Consider the following 25,115-nt stretch of genomic DNA (forward strand, 5'->3'; position numbering starts at 1 on the left):
AGACTAGTCAGGATCGAGGGAAAGATGAACGGAGCAAAGTACAGAGAGATCCTTGATGAAAACCTGCTCCAGAGCACTCAGGACCTCAGACTGGGGTGACGGTTCACCTTCCAACAGGACAACTCTTGTACTTCAACCCGATAAACATCTCTGGAGAACCCTGAAAATAGCAGTGCAGGGACGCTCCCCATCCAACCTGACAGAGGATCTGCAGAGAAGAATGAGAGGAACTCCCCAAATACAGGTGTGTAAAGGGTCTGAGTACTGTGGCAAACCTCTTCAAGGTTAGGAGGGTTTGTCACAAATTAAGTGAGAAACTGTCACCAAATCACCACAGAATGAGAGTTCTTTCGAACAGGACAGTGCCTGTGTGTTTGTTTCTCTGTTCTGGTCCACCCAGGCCGTAGGCAAGCTCAAAGACAGCAGGGTTCGGTACACGAATCATGTTCTCGGTAGGTCCAGGTCCAAACGCCAACAGGTAAGTCCAAAACAGTCCGGCTCATACACGGTAAATCCAGCCAATCTCTATCGTCTCTTTCTCTATTGTTCATAGATCCTTCCAGCCCTCTCTCTCCCTTCCTGGTTTCTCTTGACCCTTTATCTGTGGGTCGGCTCCACCTTCTGAGGGTTCCCCTTGCTTCTGGGACTTGTAGTTTTGGCAGTCGGGCATTTAGTGATCTGTAGTTCTGATCGGGGCGGCCATTTTAGTGATCGGGCAGGGCCCGTTTATTAGTTCTGCTCTCACGTATCTGCCATTTACCACTCGACCCACTTCTTTACCACATGTAAACGTAATATCAGTTTTTTTTATACAGATCTATTTATATGTAGATTGATGGGGGAAAACAAACATTTTTTTTTAGAATAAGGCTGTAACGATATACGAAGTATAAAGACCTGTTCTGTTTAACGTAAAACGTCACGTTTGGCGTGACGGATGTGTAAAGCAGATTTAGATGACGTCGGGACCTTGGCAAACGTACCAGTGAGTGAGTGATGACCATGAAAAACACCAGACATCTGATGGCTATAGCTGTGTTCAGAAAGTACATTGTTTTTCTGCTTTTATCTAGCTCTATTTGGGGACATTTTCACCTTGCCTCGCTAAACTTGGTTGGTAATCAATCCTCCGACGACGACGACAGGAGTAGGACGGTAAAACATCTGATTACTTTGCACAAGCTGCATTTGAACAAGGTTAAACTAGGATTATTTAGCCTGTAAACAGGGGTGTAAAACTCATTCCACAGAGGGCCGAGTGGGTTTTTGGTTTTTATTTTCTAGTGACTTTCATTAAGTACAAGGGTGGAGCCAAAACCCAGAGACACTCGGCCCTACATAATATCGACACAAACCACGTGATCGTATCCACTACAAGGTTAAACAAGGATTCTGACGAGGAACTGCACTTCGCAGATGGGGAGGGGGGGGATACGCCTACTTCCTGCTACTTCTTTTCTGTCTTCCTCTAATCTGTCTATTCCTATTCTCAGAAGGTCCCTAAGAAGAACCAGTCCAGGACGATTCGTCTGTAATATCGTCCCCCTTTAGCCTGTAAACAGGGGTGTAAAACTCATTTCACGGAGGGCCGAGTGGGTTTTTGGTTTTTCTTTTCTAGTGACTTTAATTAAGTACAAGGGTGGAGCGAAAACCCAGAGACACTCGGCCCTACATAATATCGACAGAAACATGGCAAACGTTGTTTAGAATCAATCCTCAAGGTGTTTTTCAAATATCTATTCAATCGTTTCTACTGGTTTCTCAGTAGAAGCGATTGGAATAATGGCTACCTCTGTACTTGTGACCACTTGCTCAATGTGGTCCCTTTACAGCTATTCTTCAACATAAATGCGTAAAACTACGTCACAATGCTGTAGACACCTTGGGGAATACGTAGAAAGCGTAAGCTGGTTCATAGCACATTCACAGCTCAATGGGGACTCATTGGCACGCAGCTCTTTCAAAACATGGGGCACTTCCGGATTGGATTTTTCTCAGGCTTTCACCTGCAACATCAGTTCTGTCACATTCACAGACAACATCTTTACAGTTTTGGAAACGTTAGTGTTTTCTATCCAAAGCTGTCAATTATATGCATATTCTAGCATCTTGTCCTGACAAAATATCCTATTTAAAAACGGGAACGTTTTTTTTTCTCCCAAAAATGAAAATACTGCCCCTAGAGCCTCAACAGGTTAAAGGGACACTTTGGGATTTTGGCTATGAAGCCCTTCATCTACTTCCCCAGAGTCAGACCCTTCATCTACTTCCCCAGAGTCAGACCCTTCATCTACTTCCCCAGAGTCAGACCCTTCATCTACTTCCCCAGAGTCAGACCCTTCATCTACTTCCCCAGAGTCAGACCCTTCATCTACTTCCCCAGAGTCAGACCCTTCATCTACTTCCCCAGAGTCAGACCCTTCATCTACTTCCCCAGAGTCAGACCCTTCATCTACTTCCCCAGAGTCAGATCCTTCATCTACTTCCCCAGAGTCAGACCCTTCATCTACTTCCCCAGAGTCAGACCCTTCATCTACTTCCCCAGAGTCAGACCCTTCATCTACTTCCCCAGAGTCAGACCCTTCATCTACTTCCCCAGAGTCAGACCCTTCATCTACTTCCCCAGAGTCAGACCCTTCATCTACTGTCTACAACATGTCATCCGGTGATCCGGAAATATCCCTCTGATGACAACGTACAAGCCTCACAGCATGCTTGCATCTGTTCGTGTGTGTGTGTGTGTATAGGTGTGTGTGTGTGTGTGTAGGTGTGTGTGTGTGTGTGTGTGCGTGCGTAGGTGTGTGTGGGTGTGTAGGTGTGTGTGTGCGTGCGTAGGTGTGTGCGTAGGTGTGTGTAGGTGTCTGTGTGTGTGTAGGTGTCTGTGTGTGTGTAGGTGTGTATGTGTGTAGGTGTGTGTAGGTGTGTGTAGGTGTGTGTGTAGGTGTGTAGGTGTGTGTGTAGGTGTGTATGTGTGTATGTGTGTGTGTGTGTAGGTGTGTGTGTAGGTGTGTAGGTGTGTGTGTAGGTGTGTAGGTGTGTAGGTGTGTATGTGTGTGTGTGTGTGTGTGTAGGTGTGTAGGTGTGTAGGGGTCTCAGACCCATGGGGGAGGCTGTAGCTACATAGCTAAATGCTGTGTGACAGACAGCACTCACACAAGACATTAGCCTTTATTTTACTGAGAAACAAACCAACGAGGATGATAATGAAGGTTCTCTTCCCTCACAGCAGCACTTAGAGATAGACGCACGCACACTTTTAAAGAGCAAACAAGTTCTTCGGCATACGCAAACAGACGGGCAAATTCATATGTAAATGCTATGATGAGAATTAATATTACTGGGGAGAGACACAGGTGGAGGGGGGACACAGGTGGAGGGGGAGACAGGTGGAGGGGGAGAGAGAGGGACAGGTGGAGGGGGAGAGCGAGAGAGGAGAGAGAAGAGAGGGGAGAGAGAGAGCAGGCATAGCACAGAGAAAGAGGGGAGAGAGAGGGAGGGAGAGAGGAGAGAGAGAGAAGAGAGGGGAGAGAGAGAGAGAAGAGAGAGGGAGAGAGAAGAGAGGGGAGAGAGGGAGAGAGAAGAGAGGGAGAGAGGGAGAGAGAAGAAGAGAGGAGAGAGGGAGAGAGAGAGAGAGAAGAGAGGGAGAGAGAGATAATAGAGGGGAGAGAGGAGAGAGAGAGGAGAGAGAGGAGAGAGGGAGGAGAGAGAGAGAGAGAGGGGAGAGAGAGAGAGAGAGGGAGAGAGAGAGAGAGAGAGGAGAGAGAGAGATGGGAGAGAGAGAGATGGGAGAGAGAGAGGGGAGGGAGAGAGAGAAGAGAGGAGAGAGAGAGATGGGAGAGAGAGAGATGGGAGAGAGAGAGGGGAGGGAGAGAGAGAAGAGAGAGAGAGAGAGGAGAGAGAGAGAGAGAGAGAAGAGAGAGAGAAGAGAGGGGAGAGAGGGGAGAGAGAGAAGAGAGGGGAGAGAGAGAAGAGAGAGAGAAGAGAGGGGAGAGAGAGGAGAGAGATAGCATGCGTATCACAGAGGGAAAGAGAGCAGTCAAACTGCATGGTGAATGGACAAGGAAAGAGGGAGGGACTGAAGCGTTTATCAAAAGGCAGGGAGGATTAAATATGAGAGAGCGAGAGCGCGAGAGCTGCATTGTGTGGAGCCTTGGGAAAAGACCAGAAGCTCCTATAGTACCTCCACTCACAACACAGAGCTGCCACACAGAGAGAGTCACAACCCTCCCTCACACTTCTCTCTCTGGATACCATAGGAACCTGTCTTACAGCTGATTTTGCACTGGATACTACAGCCAACCGGAGCAGAGGAAAATCCTGGATACTACAGCCAACCGGAACAGAGGAAAACACTAGATACTAGTTAAGAACTTTACTTTTATCTGGAATCCGGTGTGTTCCATGAAGCCCTGATGATGAACTCGATTGTAAATGAAGTGCATCGTATCGCAGCCACCGAGTACACAGCTTGTCTTTACTAAGAGCCCTGATCAGAGAAGACGACGTGAAGGAGAAAGATTCTGGACGTTTTGGTCGGAGCAGTACACATCCTCTTTTCTATACAATACTCCTGGGGAGTGCACTCATCATCCGCCAGTTGAAGGGAGAGGGGGAGATTGTATCGACCGAGAGAGAGAGAGAACTGGCTGTATGATTGCGTTAAGCGAGCTAGACAGAATGTTGACTTATTTCAAACCCCTCCCTGCTCACACCGTCTGTCGCAGACAGCTTGTTTAGTGACCTATAACTCTTCTGACTGGACGAAAAGGACATTTACAACTGTGAGAAAAAGGTGTTTTGGTCCGTCACAAGAGGCAGTGGGACTACGGATTCCCCACAAAACGGGGTTTTGTTTTTCTGGGTAGGCTAAGATTAACAGTATCGGACAATTGGTGATTCTTTAAAGCACCTCCTTTAGCTCACAAGGACCGGAGACAGCAAGAGAAAAGTACACCAGTCCATCAAGAGAAAAGTATACCAGTCCATCTCCGTGGAAAGTAGGCATAACAAAACGGACAATAAAGCCACTCTTGTTCTTAACATCGTTTGTTCTTCTTCAGGACATGACAGAGAGAAAAGCTCCAACAGGACTTCTCCACGTGTTATAATTAAACGTCCGGACCAGCGCCCAGTTTTATAATGGGCTACTCTGATGAGTCCTGCCGCAGCAACAGTTCCCAGGACTAACCCATGTGATAAAGACATTTTAATGGACTTTCAAGAGGTGAGGAGCGTATCACTAAAAACTGTGATGCAGAAATAGAGCAAATCCCAGAGTGAAATGATGATGTGCTTTTTCTTTTTGTCAGGGATCCTTGTATTCCCTTCGTCTCTCAGTCACATGAAATGAACTTTTCTTGGGTTTCCCCAACCTGGGCAGGGACAGAGACTTTTACAGCTATTGAACTATTTAAACTGCCTTCCATTTGCTAATTCTTCTCTCCTCCTGTCTGGTCTACTGCCCTGCAGTGGAGGGGCAGGCCGCTATGGCAGCTTTCACTCTCTCTGCTGCTACGATACAGCTGTAGCTCGTATATCCCCCAAACCGCCACCACACCAAGATCCCGTTGAGACCGAGAGTACACCAACCTCCAACTCCGCTCCTGTTGAGAGACAGAGAGGGAGACAAAGACAAGGAGAGAAAGACTGTGCGCCTACCAAACTTTTATTGAGGAAGAAAGACTGTGGACCAACCAAAACAGAGAGACTGTGGACCAACCAAAACAGAGAGACACCAACCAGGAGCCAGACACGGACGGACATAAAAATTCCTGGTGTCACTCTCTCGTCCCCTTGTCGTGTCCCGTCAGCACAATGCTCAGGTCTCAGGCTGTAACTACCCCTCTGGTGCTGAACTCTCTCCTCCTAGTGCTCCTACTGCAGCAAGCCGGGGTCAGGGCTGAGACAGGGGTCGCGGCTGAGCCCGGGGTAGGGGCAAGTGAGTCTGGGGTCGGAGCCAGTAGATGTCCCAAGGGCTGCCTGTGTTGCTCCGACATCCTCAGCTGCGTCGACAAGGGTCTGAAGGCACTGCCCTCTGAGCTGCCCGCGTACACCACCACCCTGGACCTCAATCACAACCGCCTGAAGGAGCTGAAGAAGGGGAGCTTTGCTGCGCTGCCCCGTCTGGAGTCTCTCCGCCTGGCTCACAACTCTCTGAAATGCCTCGAGCCCGGAACCTTCTGGAACAGCAGCGCGCTACGACAACTGGACCTGTCGTCCAATCAGCTAGAAAAGGTAGAGGCGCACTACTTCCTGGAGCTGACAGGATTGGAGGAGCTGCTGCTCTTCAACAACCGCATCGTCCGCGTGGAGAGCAAGGCCCTGGCGGCGCTCGGCAACCTACGCAAGGTCTACATCAGCCACAACCGCCTCACGGACTTCCCCTTCTCCATCCAGGAGGACAGCCACCCCTTCCTAGCCACCATGGACCTGTCCTCCAACAGCATGTCCAAACTCCCTCTGGTGGACATCGAGACCCTGCCGGCGGCCTTGCAGAGAGGACTCTTCCTCCACAACAACACCCTGATCTGCGAATGCGAAATGTACAATATGTTCCGGCGCTGGGAGCAGAAGGGGTTCCCCTCGGTCAGTGACTTCCGGGAGGAGCACACCTGCCTGGTGTATGGGGAACACAAGGCCTCCGTTAAATTTTTCCACCACAGACGCTTCTTTGAAGTGAACTTGAAGTGCAGCACGGCAGTGGCTGGAGCTCTATGGGAGCCTGAGGGAAGCCTGCTGGTGTACGAAGGAGCCGCCGTGGTTCTGGACTGTCACACCATGCTCAAAGGACAGCACCTAACTTACTTGTGGGTTTCGCCTCACCACGGGGCAGGTGCCCCGCCGGAGAACAACGGCACTCTCCGCATGCACGCCAACGGCAGTCTGGAGATTGTGTCGGCGCAGGTCGAGGACTCCGGCGTGTACTGGTGCAAGGTTTTCGACGGGACTAAGAGGAACGAGTCATGGGAAGTGAACGTGACGGTGTTGATGCGACACGACGAAACCGAGCCCTTCAACACGGGGTTTACGACCCTCATAGGGTGCGTGACGACCCTCGTTCTGGTCCTCATGTACCTTTACCTGACCCCCTGCCACTGCTGGTGCCACAAGCAGCCCCCTCTGCCGGGTACCCCCAGCCCGGCCAATGACCAGTGCAGTGCCCAGTCCTCAATTCTGACCCCCACCCCGCCCGCCACCACAGAGGGCCCAGGCCGCAAGGTCAGTAACAACAAGCATGTGGTGTTTCTGGAACCCATCAAAGAAGTGCAGAACGGCCGGCTAAGGGCGGCTACAGGTGCGCTGTCCCCAGTCTCGGTTTCAGGCCACTCCATCACCTCAGTCTTCTCAGACTCACCCATCGTGCCATAGCACCAGGCAGACAAGCCATCTCCTACTGTACCTTCCCTCTACCCAACACCTGCCTCCTCTGTCCCACCCCACCCCACTAGCAGAGAGAGTGGGTTGGGTTACCCACCAGGCAGGGCAGAGAGTTAGACACTGCCTGTCAGAGTAGGATAGATAGATTGCATTGCCACCCAGGGGTGAGGCAGAAGACACCACGAGAGGGAGATTGAGAGACAGAAATAGAGAGAGGAAGAGATAGGCAGGGAGATGGAGAGGAACAGATCGGCAGGGAGATGGAGAGCAAGACAGCGAAAGAGCAGAGAAATTAACATCCAGCACAAACTCAACTGGCCCAGGTCAGGATTGACTGGACTGCCTTCCTGAGGAGTGAAACTACAAGGATCCTGCATGTTGAGTGAGAAACAGTGCTTCTGGACTAGGGCTGCAACATTCTTTTGACTTTCTCAAAACGCTCCCCCCGATTTCCCAGAAATCCTAGTTACGAGGAAATAAGCAGAGAAATCTGTGAATTCTTGAAACCAGGATTTCTGGAAAACCAGGGAACTTTGAGAAAGTGAACAGAGTTTTGCAACACAATACCGGGTGTATATCTAGAACTATATCAAAACAAAGCAGGATAGAGCTGTCCCTGTTAGCACGGCTTGTACCCTTTAATAAAACCAGAGCTAGTGTATGAATGCCTCGTCTAAGAAAATTTGAACAAAATCAGCCATAACTGTACAGCTTGAAACCTTTTTATAGCAAGTAGCCTAAAGATAGCAAGTTAGATGACTAGCAGAAACATATTTACAAAGTGTACCTTTAAGCAGAATGAATGTGACCTTTAGTAGAATAGAGAAACAACAATGTTAAGGCTTTTAAAATGTTTTTTGTTTTGTTTACAAACAAACAAAGGAAGAAACAGGAACACAGTGTGTGTGTGCGGAACAGTTCAGCAGAAGGAGACAGTTTTTTTTTCGTGGCAAAAATAGATCCATCCATTTATTTCTTAGTTATTAAGAGACTGGGCCGTGGTTTCACTGTGAGGATAGAGGGGGCTGTTTCTGCTCTTAACACCTTTCTTACTGATGCTTTTTCATCCGCTACTGACACCGACGGATACAGAATATTGAGAGACAAAGTGACAAGAGGAGCTGATGTTACCTGTTATGGTACGTTTGTTCCTGGATTGACAGGAGGACACTCCAACAGCTCGCTGTTTTCCTCATGGAATTATGTTCCTCTTCCGTCAACACATACCCCACCCTCCCCCCAACCCCACCACGCACCCCCTCCCCACCCTCACCACTCCCTACCCCCCCTCCCCCAACCCTCACCACGTACCCCACCCTCCTCCTCCTCCCCCAACCTCACAGGTACGTACCCCACCCCTCCTCCCCCCCCAACCTCACCACGCACCCCACCCTCCTCCCCCCACACCACGTCCTCCCACCCTCCTCCCTCACCACGCACCCCACCCTCCTGCCCCCCTCCCTCACCACGTACCCCCCCTCCTGCCCCTAACCCTCACCACGCACCACAACCTCCTCCTCCACCCAACCTCACCACGTACCCCACCCTCCACCCTCACCACACGCACCCCACCCCCTCCTCCTCCAACCCTCACCACATACCCCCCCCCCCAACCCTCACCACGTGCCCCCACGTCCCCCTCCCCCAACCCTCACCACGCACCCCACCCTCCTCCTCCTCCCTCACAACGCACCCCACCCCTCCCCCAACCTCAACCCTCACCACGTACCCCACCCTCCCTCACCACGTACCCCCTGCCCTCCTCCCTCACCACGCCCCTAACCCTCACCCTCCTCCCCCAACCCTCAACACGTCTCCACCCCACCCTCCTCCACCCTCACCACGTACCCCACCCTCCTGCCCCCAACCCTCACCACGTATCCTACCCTCTTCCCTCACCACATAACCCACCCTCCCTCCCCCAACCCTCACCACGTGCCCCACCCTCCTCCTCCCCCACCCTCACCACCCTCACCACGCACCCCATCCCCTCCTCCTCCACCCTCACCACCCTCACCACGTGCCCCACCCTCCCCTCACCACATCACCCCATCCTCCTCCTCCACCCTCACCACCCTCACCACATACCCCACCCTCCTCCTCCTCCCACCCTCACCACGTACCCCACCCTCCTCCCCCAACCCTCACCACGCACCCCACCCTCCTCCCCCAACCCTCACCACGCACCCCACCCTCCTCCTCCCTCACCACGCACCCCACCCTCCTCCTCCCTCACCACGTACCCCACCCTCCTCCTCCCTCACCACGTGCCCCACCCTCCTCCCTCACCACGCACCCCCCCCTCCCTCCTCCTCCTTCACCACGCTTCCCACCCTCCTCCTCCTTCACCACGTTTCCCACCCTCTTCCCTCACCACGTACCCCACCCTCCTCCTCCCTCACCACGCACCCCACCCTCCTCCTCCCTCACCACGCACCCCACCCTCCTCCTCCCTCACCACGCACCCTCCCACCCTCCTCCTCCCCTCACCACGTGCCCCACCCTCCTCCTCCCTCACCACGTGCCCCACCCTCTTCCCCCACCACGTTTCCCACCCTCTTCCCCACCACGTGCCCCACCCTCTTCCCCCACCACGTACCCCACCCTCCTCCCCACCACGTACCCCACCCTTCTCCCCCACCCTCCTCCCCCACCACGCACCCCACCCTCCTCCCTCACCACATACCCCACCCTCCTCCTCCTCTTGCATCCTTTCTTTCTCCAACCTGTTAATAAATCATGCTTCTTGGACCGCAGAGGTAAATGTATTCTGGCTTGTTATTGCCATGTGTGTCTGTGGCTTAGGAGAAGTGTGTGTGTGTGTGTTGTGTTTATACACGTGTGTGTGTGTTGTGTTTATACACGTGTGTGTGTGTGTGTTGTGTTTATACACGTGTGTGTGTGTGTGTTGTGTTTATACACGTGTGTGTGTGTGTGTTGTGTTTATACACGTGTGTGTGTGTGTGTTGTGTTTATACACGTGTGTGTGTGTGTGTGTGTTGTGTTTATACACGTGTGTGTGTGTGTGTTGTGTTTATACACGTGTGTGTGTGTGTGTTGTGTTTATACACGTGTGTGTGTGTGTGTTGTGTTTATACACGTGTGTGTGTGTGTGTGTTGTGTTTATACATGTGTGTGTGTGTGTGTGTTGTGTTTATACACGTGTGTGTGTGTGTGTTGTGTTGTGTTTATACACGTGTGTGTGTGTGTGTTGTGTTTATACACGTGTGTGTGTGTGTGTGTTGTGTTTATACACGTGTGTGTGTGTGTGTTGTGTTTATACACGTGTGTGTGTGTGTGTGTTGTGTTTATACACGTGTGTGTGAGAGATACATAATATTCTAGCGAGGAAGGAAACAGGTCAGCAATATCAGTCGGCTGTTATTGAAATTAGATACAGGTCGTATGATTTCCTAAAACCTTTCTACTGCTGATAACATATCAGGTGTCATACCTCAGTAACCATTCTACTGATAACATATCAGGTGTCATACCTCAGTAACCATTCTACTGATAACATATCAGGTGTCATACCTCAGTAACCATTCTACTGATAACATATCAGGTGTCATACCTCAGTAACCATTCTACATGCTGATAACATATCAGGTGTCATACCTCAGTAACCATTCTACTGCTAATAACATATCAGGTGTCATACCTCAGTAACCATTCTACTGCTAATAACATATCAGGTGTCATACCTCAGTAACCATTCTACATGCTGATAACATATCAGGTGTCATACCTCAGTAACCATTCTACATGCTGATAACATATCAGGTGTCATACCTCAGAAACCATTCTACTGCTGACAACATATCAGGTGTCATACCTTAGTAACCATTCTACATGCTGATAACATATCAGGTGTCACACCTCAGTAACCATTCTACATGCTAATAACATATCAGGTGTCATACCTCAGTAACCATTCTACTGCTGATAACATATCAGGTGTCATACCTCAGTAACCATTCTACTGCTGATAACATATCAGGTGTCATACCTCAGTAACCATTCTACATGCTGATAACATATCAGGTGTCATACCTCAGTAACCATTCTACATGCTGACAACATATCAGGTGTCATACCTCAGTAACCATTCCACTGATAACATATCAGGTGTCATACCACAGTAACCATTCTACATGCTGATAACATATCAGGTGTCATACCTCAGTAACCATTCTACATGCTGATAACATATCAGGTGTCATACCTCAGTAACCATTCTACATGCTGATAACATATCAGGTGTCATACCTTAGTAACCATTCTACATGCTGACAATATATCAGGTGTCATACCTCAGTAACCATTCTACTGCTGATAACATATCAGGTGTCATACCTCAGTAACCATTCTACTGCTGACAACATATCAGGTGTCATACCTTAGTAACCATTCTAAATGCTGATAACATATCAGGTGTCATACCTCAGTAACCATTCTACTGCTGATAACATATCAGGTGTCATACCTCAGTAACCATTCTACTGCTGACAACATATCAGGTGTCATACCTTAGTAACCATTCTAAATGCTGATAACATATCAGGTGTCATACCTCAGTAACCATTCTACTGCTGATAACATATCAGGTGTCATACCTCAGTAACCATTCTACATGCTGATAACAACATATCATGTGTCATACCTCAGTAACCATTCTACATGCTGACAACATATCAGGTGTCATACCTCAGTAACCATTCTACATGCTGACAACATATCAGGTGTCATACCTCAGTAACCATTCTACATGCTGACAACATATCAGGTGTCATACCTCAGAAACCATTCTACATGCTGATAACAACATATCAGGTGTCATACCTCAGTAACCATTCTACATGCTGACAACATATCAGGTGTCATTCCACTGACCAGTAAACCATTCCACTGATAACATATCAGGTGTCATAACACAGTAACCATTCTACTGCTGACAACATATCAGGTGTCATACCTTAGTAACCATTCTAAATGCTGATAACATATCAGGTGTCATACCTCAGTAACCATTCTACTGCTGATAACATATCAGGTGTCATACCTCAGTAACCATTCTACATGCTGATAACAACATATCAGGTGTCATACCTCAGTAACCATTCTACATGCTGACAACATATCAGGTGTCATACCTCAGTAACCATTCTACATGCTGATAACAACATATCAGGTGTCATACCTCAGAAACCATTCTACATGCTGACAACATATCAGGTGTCATACCTCAGTAACCATTCCACTGATAACATATCAGGTGTCATACCTCAGTAACCATTTTACATGCTGATAACATATCAGGTGTCATACCTCAGTAACCATTCTACATGCTGACAACATATCAGGTGTCATACCTCAGTAACCATTCCACTGATAACATATCAGGTGTCATACCTCAGTAACCATTCTACATGCTGATAACATATCAGGTGTCATACCTCAGTAACCATTCTACATGCTGACAACATATCAGGTGTCATACCTCAGTAACCATTCTACATGCTGACAACATATCAGGTGTCATACCTCAGAAACCATTCTACTGCTGACAACATATCAGGTGTCATACCTCAGTAACCATTCTACATGCTGACAACATATCAGGTGTCATACCTCAGTAACCATTCTACATGCTGACAACATATCAGGTGTCATACCTCAGTAACCATTCCACTGATAACATATCAGGTGTCATACCTCAGTAACCATTCTACATGCTGATAACATATCAGGTGTCATACCTCAGTAACCATTCCACTGATAACATATCAGGTGTCATACCTCAGTAACCATTCTACATGCTGATAACATATCAGGTGTCATACCTCAGTAACCATTCCACTGATAACATATCAGGTGTCATACCACAGTAACCATTCTACATGCTGATAACATATCAGGTGTCATACCTCAGTAACCATTCTACATGCTGATAACATATCAGGTGTCATACCTCAGTAACCATTCTACATGCTGATAACATATCAGGTGTCATACCTTAGTAACCATTCTACATGCTGACAATATATCAGGTGTCATACCTCAGTAACCATTCTACTGCTGATAACATATCAGGTGTCATACCTCAGTAACCATTCTACTGCTGACAACATATCAGGTGTCATACCTTAGTAACCATTCTAAATGCTGATAACATATCAGGTGTCATACCTCAGTAACCATTCTACTGCTGATAACATATCAGGTGTCATACCTCAGTAACCATTCTACTGCTGACAACATATCAGGTGTCATACCTTAGTAACCATTCTAAATGCTGATAACATATCAGGTGTCATACCTCAGTAACCATTCTACTGCTGATAACATATCAGGTGTCATACCTCAGTAACCATTCTACATGCTGATAACAACATATCATGTGTCATACCTCAGTAACCATTCTACATGCTGACAACATATCAGGTGTCATACCTCAGTAACCATTCTACATGCTGACAACATATCAGGTGTCATACCTCAGTAACCATTCTACATGCTGACAACATATCAGGTGTCATACCTCAGAAACCATTCTACATGCTGATAACAACATATCAGGTGTCATACCTCAGTAACCATTCTACATGCTGACAACATATCAGGTGTCATACCTCAGTAACCATTCCACTGATAACATATCAGGTGTCATAACACAGTAACCATTCTACATGCTGATAACATATCAGGTGTCATATCTCAGTAACCATTCTACATGCTGATAACATATCAGGTGTCATACCTCAGTAACCATTCTACTGCTGACAACATATCAGGTGTCATACCTTAGTAACCATTCTAAATGCTGATAACATATCAGGTGTCATACCTCAGTAACCATTCTACTGCTGATAACATATCAGGTGTCATACCTCAGTAACCATTCTACATGCTGATAACAACATATCAGGTGTCATACCTCAGTAACCATTCTACATGCTGACAACATATCAGGTGTCATACCTCAGTAACCATTCTACATGCTGATAACAACATATCAGGTGTCATACCTCAGAAACCATTCTACATGCTGACAACATATCAGGTGTCATACCTCAGTAACCATTCCACTGATAACATATCAGGTGTCATACCTCAGTAACCATTTTACATGCTGATAACATATCAGGTGTCATACCTCAGTAACCATTCTACATGCTGACAACATATCAGGTGTCATACCTCAGTAACCATTCCACTGATAACATATCAGGTGTCATACCTCAGTAACCATTCTACATGCTGATAACATATCAGGTGTCATACCTCAGTAACCATTCTACATGCTGACAACATATCAGGTGTCATACCTCAGTAACCATTCTACATGCTGACAACATATCAGGTGTCATACCTCAGAAACCATTCTACTGCTGACAACATATCAGGTGTCATACCTCAGTAACCATTCTACATGCTGACAACATATCAGGTGTCATACCTCAGTAACCATTCTACATGCTGACAACATATCAGGTGTCATACCTCAGAAACCATTCTACTGCTGACAACATATCAGGTGTCATAGCTCAGTAACCATTCTACATGCTGACAACATATCAGGTGTCATACCTCAGTAACCATTCTACATGCTGACAACAACATATCAGGTGTCATACCTCAGTAACCATTCTACATGCTGACAACAACATATCAGGTGTCATACCTCAGTAACCATTCTACATGCTGACAACATATCAGGTGTCATACCTCAGTAACCATTCTACATGCTGACAACATATCAGGTGTCATACCTCAGAAACCATTCCACTGATAACATATCAGGTGTCAGAAACTTTCCGGTAATTTTCCATGGGAAGTTAAGCCTGGGAATTTGGGGAATTTTGCTTAAATTCATCAAAAACGTTAGCTTACACAGTGCATCTTTTTGTTGGATACACAAGGCAATTATAGGTATTGTGGCATATTTTGGCTAAACTAATCCTCAATTCAATCGCATTGCAACCCTCTGCATGCACAGTGCATTCTTCCATCACATGCACAGCTGATTCTCAAGATCTTGCACACTAATGAGGTGCTATTGAGCCCACACTACTATACTGTCTGAGCCAAGGACTACATGCTTTCTGGTAAGTTTTGATTACAATACTGGGTGAGGTGAATATATTTTATTAGACCTACATCATTTTTTGTTAACTAGTAAATAGAAACCTACAGTAAGGTGTGTTTAAATCATTTCTAACTTGTTAAACATTTCAGATAGTTAGTTTTTCTAGAATGTGGGTTTTAGCTTGCTTGAGCCTGCTAACTGAGGAGTGTTTTCACCTGTTTCCGTACATTTCATTTAAAAAAACTAACATGTATCTTACAAAGGAGTTGTTTAATTTAACTGCTTAACTATGTATCTGTACACGGAATTGTATTTGTTGATGTTTGCAATGCAGGCTGTATTGCAATATTCTCTGATGGGTGGACTAATGTTCGTGGGCATGGAATAATTAACTACATCTCCACCCCTCAACCAGTATTCTACAAGAGCACAGACACAAGGGACAACAGACACACCGGTCTCGACATTGCAGATGAGCTGAAGGAAGTCATCAATGACCTTGGACCACAGAAGGGATTTGCACTGGTGACAGACAATGCTGTGAACATGAAGGATGCTTGGTCTAAAGTGGAGTCCTACCCTCACATCATACCCATTGGCTGTGCTGCTCATGCATTGAATCTGTTCCTCAAGGTCATCATGGCACTGAATACAATGGATACACTACAAGAGAGCCAAGGAAATGGTTAGGTATGTGAAGGATCATCAAGTTATAGCAACAATCTACCTCACCAAGCAAAGTGAGAAGACTAAGAGCACCACATTGAAGCTGCCCAGCAACACCCGTTGGGGTGGTGTTGTCATCATGATTGACAGTCTCCTGGAGGGGAAGGAGTCTCTCCAAGAAATGGCCATATCACAGTCTGTCAATATGGAGAGCCCCATCGCGAGGATGCTCCTGGATTCCCCTTGCTTGTTTATTTTGTGTATTTTGAGAGTGGTAAGCAGCCTGAAACCTATAGCAGTAGCCATTGCACGGATTGAAGGAGACAATGCCATCCTGTCTGTTGTTCAGACTCTGTTTTCAGATGTAAGAGAAAAATCCATACTGCCTTTTGCCACTTCACTGTTGCTCCAAGCAGAGGAAACTGCAGTTCTGAAATACATCAAAAAGCGTGAAGACTTGTGCCTGAAGCCCAAACACGCCGCAGCTTACATGTTGGACCCCAAGTACGCCGGCAAGAGCATCCTGTCTGGTGCAGAGATCAACAAGGCCTATGGTGTCATCACTACTGTGTCTCGCCACCTTGGCTTGGATGAGGGCAGGGTTCTTGGCAGTCTGGCGAAGTACACTTCCAAGCAAGGGCTTTGGGATGGAGTTTCTAGACTATCATTTTACAGATGTATGTTGAAAATGTTTTTGGGGAGATGCGATGGATCATTGGGGATCATTCAATATTCCCTTTGTTGTTCAGTGAAATCATCCCATGTGAAGAGTTAACTCAATTAAAGTTCAATTCATAACAAAATTGTTTGTTTTTTTCTATTGGAAGAAGTTAATCGCTTGCAATTATATCTACTTATGATAAGGTCAAATTATTATGTTTTCAAATGATATGCTAAATATGGCCAACGCAAAAAAACATCTCCATTAAAATGGTATTAACAATATTTTGCATATATTTCTGTTAATTCTTATATATTCCCACAGAAAGTGTCACAGATAATAAACTCCAGCTACCCAAGCCATAGAGTGTTCGCACTGCAGCAACAGGCTCCAGAACAGCTTCTATCCCCCAGCCATAAGACTGCTAAATAGCTCACAAAATGGCTACACGGACCATCTGCATTGACCCTTCTAATGTTTGCACTGTACCTATTCACATTGTACACTTTCATATACACTAACATACAATCATCGTATAAGCTGCTGCTACTCTGTTTATCATATATCCTGATGCCTCGTCACCTGAGTTATATATAACCCTACCACTCCAGTATCCCTGCACATCGGAAATATGGTACTGGCACTGACCCTGGGACTGACCCAGCAGCATTACCACACTGCATCCCACTGCTGGCTTACCAGATGCTGCAGGAAGTGGTGTTGGAGGGCCAGTAGGAGGCACTCTTTCCTCTGGTCTTAAATAAAATATCCCAATACCCCAGGGCAGGGAATAGGGACATTGCCCTGTTTAGGGTGCGGTCTTTCAGATGGGAAAGAGACTGGGGCTAGGGTGGAGACTGGGGCTAGGGTGGAGACTGGGGCTAGGGTGGAGACTGGGGCTAGGGTGGAGACCGGGGCTAGGGTGGAGACTGGGGCTAGGGTGGAGACTGGGGTGGAGACTGGGGCTAGGGTGGAGACTGGGGCTAGGGTAGAGACTGGGGTAGAGACTGGGGCTAGGGTCGAGACTGGGGTAGAGACTGGGGCTAGGGTCGAGACTGGGGTAGAGACTGGGGCTAGGGTAGTGACTGGGGTGGAGACTGGGGCTAGGGTGGAGACTGGGGTGGAGACTGGGGTAGAGACTGGGGTAGAGACTGGGGCTAGGGTAGAGACTGGGGCTAGGTTAGAGACTGGGGCTAGGGTAGAGACTGGGGCTAGGGTAGGGCTAGGGTAGAGACTGGGGCTAGGGTAGAGACTGGGGCAGTGGAGACTGGGGTGGGTGGAGACTGGGGCTAGGGGTGGAGACTGGGGCTAGGATGGAGACTGGGGCTAGGGCGGAGACTGGGGCTAGGGGCGGAGACTGGGGCTAGGGTGGAGACTGGGGCTGGGCGGAGACTGGGGCTAGGGCGGAGACTGGGGCTAGGGTGGAGACTGGGGTAGAGACTGGGGTAGAGACTGGGGCTAGGGTAGAGACTGGGGCTAGGGTGGAGACTGGGGCTAGGGTAGAGACTGGGGCTAGGGTGGAGACCGGGGCTAGGGTGGAGACCGGGGCTAGGGTGGAGACTGGGGCTAGGGTGGAGACTGGGGTGGAGACTGGGGCTAGGGTGGAGACTGGGGTAGAGACTGGGGTAGAGACTGGGGCTAGGGTAGAGACTGGGGCTAGGGTGGAGACCGGGGCTAGGGTGGAGACCGGGGCTAGGGTGGAGACTGGGGCTAGGGTGGAGACTGGGGTGGAGACTGGGGCTAGGTGGAGACTGGGGTGGAGACTGGGGCTAGGGTGGAGACTGGAGCTAGGGTGGAGACTGGGGTGGAGACTGGGGCTAGGGTGGAGACTGGGGTGGAGACTGGGGCTAGGGGTGGAGACTGGGGCTAGGGTGGAGACTGGGGTGGAGACTGGGGCTAGGGTGGAGACTGGGGTGTGAGACTGGGGCTAGGGTGGAGACTGGGGTGGGGACTGGGGCTAGGGTGGAGACTGGGGCTAGGGACTAGAGACTGGGGTAGAGACTGGGGCTAGGGTAGTGACTGGGGTGGAGACTGGGGCTAGGGTGGAGACTGGGGTGGAGACTGGGGCTAGGGTAGAGACTGGGGTAGAGACTGGGGCTAGGGTGGAGACTGGGGCTAGGGGTAGAGACTGGGGCTAGGGTGGAGACTGGGGCTAGGGTAGAGACTGGGGCTAGGGTAGAGACTGGGGCTAGGGTAGAGACTGGGGCTAGGGTATAGGGTAGAGACTGGGGCTAGGGTGGAGACTGGGGCTAGGGTGGAGACTGGGGCTAGGGTAGAGACTGGGGTAGAGACTGGGGCTAGGGTCGAGACTGGGGTAGAGACTGGGGCTAGGGTCGAGACTGGGGTAGAGACTGGGGCTAGGGTAGTGACTGGGGTGGAGACTGGGGCTAGGGTGGAGACTGGGGTGGAGACTGGGGTAGAGACTGGGGTAGAGACTGGGGTAGAGACTGGGGCTAGGGTAGAGACTGGGGCTAGGGTAGAGACTGGGGCTAGGGTAGAGACTGGGGCTAGGGTAGAGACTGGGGCTAGGGTAGAGACTGGGGCTGGGGTAGTGACTGGGGTGGAGACTGGGGCTAGGATGGAGACTGGGGCTAGGGTGGAGACTGGGGCTAGGGTGGAGACTGGGGCTAGGGTGGAGACTGGGGCTAGGGTGGAGACTGGGGCTAGGGTGGAGACTGGGGCTAGGGCGGAGACTGGGGCTAGGGTAGAGACTGGGGTAGAGACTGGGGTAGAGACTGGGGCTAGGGTAGAGACTGGGGCTAGGGTAGAGACTGGGGCTAGGGTGGAGACTGGGGCTAGGGTAGAGACTGGGGCTAGGGTGGAGACCGGGGCTAGGGTGGAGACCGGGGCTAGGGTGGAGACTGGGGCTAGGGTGGAGACTGGGGTGGAGACTGGGGCTAGGGTGGAGACTGGGGTGGAGACTGGGGCTAGGGTGGAGACTGGGGCTAGGGTGGAGACGGGTGGAGACTGGGGCTAGGGTGGAGACTGGGGCTAGGGTGGAGACTGGGGTGGAGACTGGGGCTAGGGTGGAGACTGGGGTGGAGACTGGGGCTAGGGTGGAGACCGGGGCTAGGGTGGAGACTGGGGCTAGGGTAGAGACTGGGGTAGAGACTGGGGCTAGGGTAGTGACTGGGGTGGAGACTGGGGCTAGGGTGGAGACTGGGGTGGAGACTGGGGCTAGGGTAGAGACTGGGGTAGAGACTGGGGCTAGGGTGGAGACTGGGGCTAGGGTAGAGACTGGGGCTAGGGTGGAGACTGGGGCTAGGGTAGAGACTGGGGCTAGGGTAGAGACTGGGGCTAGGGTAGAGACTGGGGCTAGGGTAGAGACTGGGGCTAGGGTAGAGACTGGGGCTAGGGTAGTGACTGGGGTAGAGACTGGGGCTAGGGTAGAGACTGGGGCTAGGGTAGAGACTGGGGCTAGGGTAGAGACTGGGGCTAGGGTAGAGACTGGGGCTAGGGTAGAGACTGCGGCTAGGGTAGAGACTGCGGCTAGGGTAGAGACTGGGGCTAGGGTAGAGACTGGGGCTAGGGTAGAGACTGGGGCTAGGGTAGAGACTGGGGTAGAGACTGGGGCTAGGGTAATGACTTGTGTAGAGACTGGGGCTAGGGTAGACACCGGGGCTAGGGTAGTGACTGGGGTAGAGACTGGGGCTAGGGTAGAGACTGGGGCTAGGGTAGAGACCGGGGCTAGGGTAGAGACTGGGGTAGAGACTGGGGCTAGGGTAGAGACTGGGATTAGGGTAGAGACTGGGGTAGACACCGGGGCTAGGGTAGTGACTGGGGTAGACACCGGGGCTAGGGTAGAGACTGGGGTAGAGACTGGGGCTAGGGTAGAGACTGGGGCAAGGGTAGAGACCGGGGCTAGGGTAGAGACCGGGGCTAGGGTAGAGACCGGGGCTAGGGTAGAGACTAGGCCTAGGGTAGAGACTGGGGCTAGGGTAGTGACCGGGGATCGGTGTTGGTAGTGGTAGGGTGGATGTATATATGGGTGGTGTTGGCAGTGCTAGGGTGGATGTATATATGGGTGGTGTTGGTAGTGGTAGGTGCATTTATACATATAGACTTGATTACACACAGGTGGATTGTATTTATCATCATTAGTCATTTAGGTTCAACATTGGATCATTCAGAGATCCTCACTGAACTTCTGGAGAGAGTTTGCTGCACTGAAAGTAAAGGGGCTGAATAATTTTGCCCAATTTTTCAGTTTTTGATTTGTTAAAAAAGCTTGAAATATCCAATAAATGTCGTTTCACAATATATATATATGGGTGGTGTTGGTAGTGGTAGGGTGGATGTATATATGGGTGGTGATGGCAGTGGTAGGGTGGATGTATATATGGGTGGTGTTGGTAGTGGTAGGGTGGATGTATATATGGGTGGTGATGGTAGTGGTAGGGTGGATGTATATATGGGTGGTGTTGGTAGTGGTAGGGTGGATATATATATATGGGTGGTGTTGGTAGTGGTAGGGTGGATGTATATATGGGTGGTGTTGGTAGTGGTAGGGTGGATGTATATATGGGTGGTGATGGTAGTGGTAGGGTGGATGTATATATGGGTGGTGATGGTAGTGGTAGGGTGGATGTATATATGGGTGGTGTTGGTAGTGGTAGGGTGGATGTATATATGGGTGGTGTTGGCAGTGCTAGGGTGGATGTATATATGGGTGGTGTTGGTAGTGGTAGGGTGGATGTATATATGGGTGGTGTAGGTAGTGGTAGGGTGGATGTATATATGGGTGGTGTTGGTAGTGGTAGGGTGGATGTATATATGGGTGGTGTTGGCAGTGCTAGGGTGGATGTATATATGGGTGGTGTTGGTAGTGGTAGGGTGGATGTATATATGGGTGGTGTTGGCAGTGCTAGGGTGGATGTATATATGGGTGGTGATGGTAGTGGTAGGGTGGATGTATATATGGGTGGTGTTGGCAGTGCTAGGGTGGATGTAAATATGGGTGGTGATGGCAGTGCTATGGTGGATGTATATATGGGTGGTGATGGTAGTGGTAGGGTGGATGTATATATGGGTGGTGTTGGCAGTGCTAGGGTGGATGTATATATGGGTGGTGTTGGTAGTGGTAGGGTGGATATATATATATATATATATGGGTGGTGTGGCAGTGCTAGGGTGGATATATATGGGTGGTGTTGGTAGTGGTAGGGTGGATATATATATATGGGTGGTGTTGGCAGTGCTAGGGTGGATATATATATATATATATATATATATATGGGTGGTGTTGGCAGTGCTAGGTGGATATATATATATATATATATATATATATATATATATATATATATATATATATATATATATATATATATATGGTGTTGGCAGTGCTAGGTGGATATATATATATATATATATATATATATATATGGGTGGTGTTGGCAAGGTGGATATATATATATATATGGGTGGTAAGGTAGGCTAGGTGGATATATATGGGCGGTGATGGCAGTGGTAGGGTGGATGTATATATGGGTGGTGTTGGTAGTGGTAGGGTGGATGTATATGGGTGGTGATGGCAGTGCTAGGGGTGGATGTATATATGGGTGGTGTTGGTAGTGGTAGGGTGGATATATATATATGGGTGGTGTGGCAGTGCTAGGGTGGATGTATATATGGGTGGTGTTGGTAGTGGTAGGGTGGATATATATATGGGTGGTGTTGGCAGTGCTAGGGTGGATATACATATATATATGGGTGGTGTTGGCAGTGCTAGGGTGGATATATATATATATATATATGGGTGGTGATGGTAGTGCTAGGGTGGATATATATGAGTGGTGATGGTAGTGCTAGGGTGGATATATATGAGTGGTGATGGCAGTGCTAGGGTGGATGTATATATGGGTGGTGTTGGTAGTGGTAGGGTGGATGTATATATGGGTGGTGTTGGCAGTGCTAGGGTGGATGTAAATATGGGTGGTGATGGTAGTGGTAGGGTGGATGTATATATGGGTGGTGTTGGCAGTGCTAGGGTGGATGTATATATGGGTGGTGTTGGTAGTGGTAGGGTGGATATATATATGGGTGGTGTGGCAGTGCTAGGGTGGATGTATATATGGGTGGTGTTGGTAGTGGTAGGGTGGATATATATATATATATATATGGGTGGTGTGGCAGTGCTAGGGTGGATATATATGGGTGGTGTTGGTAGTGGTAGGGTGGATATATATATATGGGTGGTGTTGGCAGTGCTAGGGTGGATATATATATATGGGTGGTGCTGGCAGTGCTCGGGTGGATATATATATATATATATATATATATGGGTGGTGAAGGCAGTGCTAGGGTGGATATATATGGGTGGTGAAGGCAGTGCTAGGGTGGATATATATATATGGGTGGTGATAGCAGTGCTAGGGTGGATATATATATATGGGTGGTGATAGCAGTGCTAGGGTGGATATATATATATGGGTGGTGATAGCAGTGCTAGGGTGGATATATATATATGGGTGGTGCTGGCAGTGCTCGGGTGGATATATATATATATATATATATATATGGGGTGGTGAAGGCAGTGCTAGGGTGGATATATATGGGTGGTGAAGGCAGTGCTAGGGTGGATATATATATATGGGTGGTGATGGCAGTGCTAGGGTGGATATATATATATATATATGGGTGGTGGTGGTAGTGGTAGGGTGGATGTATATATGGGTGGTGTTGGCAGTGCTAGGGTGGATGTATATATATATGGGTGGTGTTGGTAGTGGTAGGGTGGATATATATATATGGGTGGTGTGGCAGTGCTAGGGTGGATGTATATATGGGTGGTGTTGGTAGTGGTAGGGTGGATATATATATATGGGTGGTGTGGCAGTGCTAGGGTGGATATATATATGGGTGGTGTTGGTAGTGGTAGGGTGGATATATATATATGGGTGGTGTTGGCAGTGCTAGGGTGGATATACATATATATATGGGTGGTGTTGGCAGTGCTAGGGTGGATATATATATATATATGGGTGGTGATGGTAGTGCTAGGGTGGATATATATGGGTGGTGAGGGCAGTGCTAGGGTGGATATATATATATGGGTGGTGATGGTAGTGGTAGGGTGGATGTATATATGGGTGGTGTTGGCAGTGCTAGGGTGGATGTATATATGGGTGGTGTTGGTAGTGGTAGGGTGGATATATATATATATGGGTGGTGTTGGTAGTGGTAGGGTGGATGTATATATGGGTGGTGTTGGCAGTGCTAGGGTGGATATATATATATGGGTGGTGTGGCAGTGCTAGGGTGGATATATATATACGGGTGGTGTTGGCAGTGCTAGGGTGGATATATATATGGGTGGTGTTGGTAGTGGTAGGGTGGATGTATATATGGGTGGTGTTGGCAGTGCTAGGGTGGATATATATGGGTGGTGATGGCAGTGCTAGGGTGGATATATATATATGGGTGGTGCTGGCAGTGCTCGGGTGGATATATATATATATATATATGGGTGGTGTGAGAGTGCTAGGGTGGATGTATATATGGGTGGTGTTGGTAGTGGTAGGGTGGATTTATATATGGTGGTGTGGCAGTGCTAGGGTGGATATATATATATATATATATGGGTGGTGTTGGTAGTGGTAGGGTGGATATATATATATGGGTGGTGATGGTAGTGGTAGGGTGGATGTATATATGGGTGGTGTTGGCAGTGCTAGGGTGGATGTATATATGGGTGGTGTTGGTAGTGGTAGGGTGGATATATATATATATGGGTGGTGATGGTAGTGGTAGGATGGATGTATATATGGGTGGTGTTGGCAGTGCTAGGGTGGATGTATATATATGGGTGGTGTTGGTAGTGGTAGGGTGGATATATATATATATATGGGTGGTGTGGCAGTGCTAGGGTGGATGTATATATGGGTGGTGTTGGTAGTGGTAGGGTGGATGTATATATGGGTGGTGTTGGCAGTGCTAGGGTGGATGTATATATGGGTGGTGATGGTAGTGGTAGGGTGGATGTATATATGGGTGGTGTTGGCAGTGCTAGGGTGGATGTATATATGGGTTGTGTTGGTAGTGGTAGGGTGGATATATATATGGGTGGTGTGGCAGTGCTAGGGTGGATGTATATATGGGTGGTGTTGGTAGTGGTAGGGTGGATATATATATATGGGTGGTGTGGCAGTGCTAGGGTGGATATATATGGGTGGTGTTGGTAGTGGTAGGGTGGATATATATATATGGGTGGTGTTGGCAGTGCTAGGGTGGATATATATATATGGGTGGTGTTGGCAGTGCTAGGGTGGATATATATATATGGGTGGTGTTGGCAGTGCTAGGGTGGATATATATATGGGTGGT

At 48.6% G+C, this 25,115-nt stretch overlaps 2 protein-coding genes across 2 annotated transcripts in view; one reads left to right on the forward strand and one right to left on the reverse strand.

Annotated features, from left to right (window-relative positions):
* Positions 1-25,115, reverse strand: part of LOC115131901 (E3 ubiquitin-protein ligase RNF123) — a 296,244-nt gene that overhangs the window by 85,829 nt on the left and 185,300 nt on the right. The gene's annotated exons all lie outside the window — the stretch shown is intronic.
* amigo3 (adhesion molecule with Ig-like domain 3) lies at positions 4,163-8,611 on the forward strand. Its single transcript, XM_065004350.1, has one exon. The coding sequence runs from the start codon at positions 5,815-5,817 to the stop codon at positions 7,366-7,368; it is 1,554 nt and encodes a 517-aa protein (XP_064860422.1). The 5' UTR covers positions 4,163-5,814; the 3' UTR covers positions 7,369-8,611.

Source organism: Oncorhynchus nerka, linkage group LG2, assembly GCF_034236695.1.
Source record: "Oncorhynchus nerka isolate Pitt River linkage group LG2, Oner_Uvic_2.0, whole genome shotgun sequence".
Lineage (NCBI taxonomy): Eukaryota > Metazoa > Chordata > Actinopteri > Salmoniformes > Salmonidae > Oncorhynchus > Oncorhynchus nerka.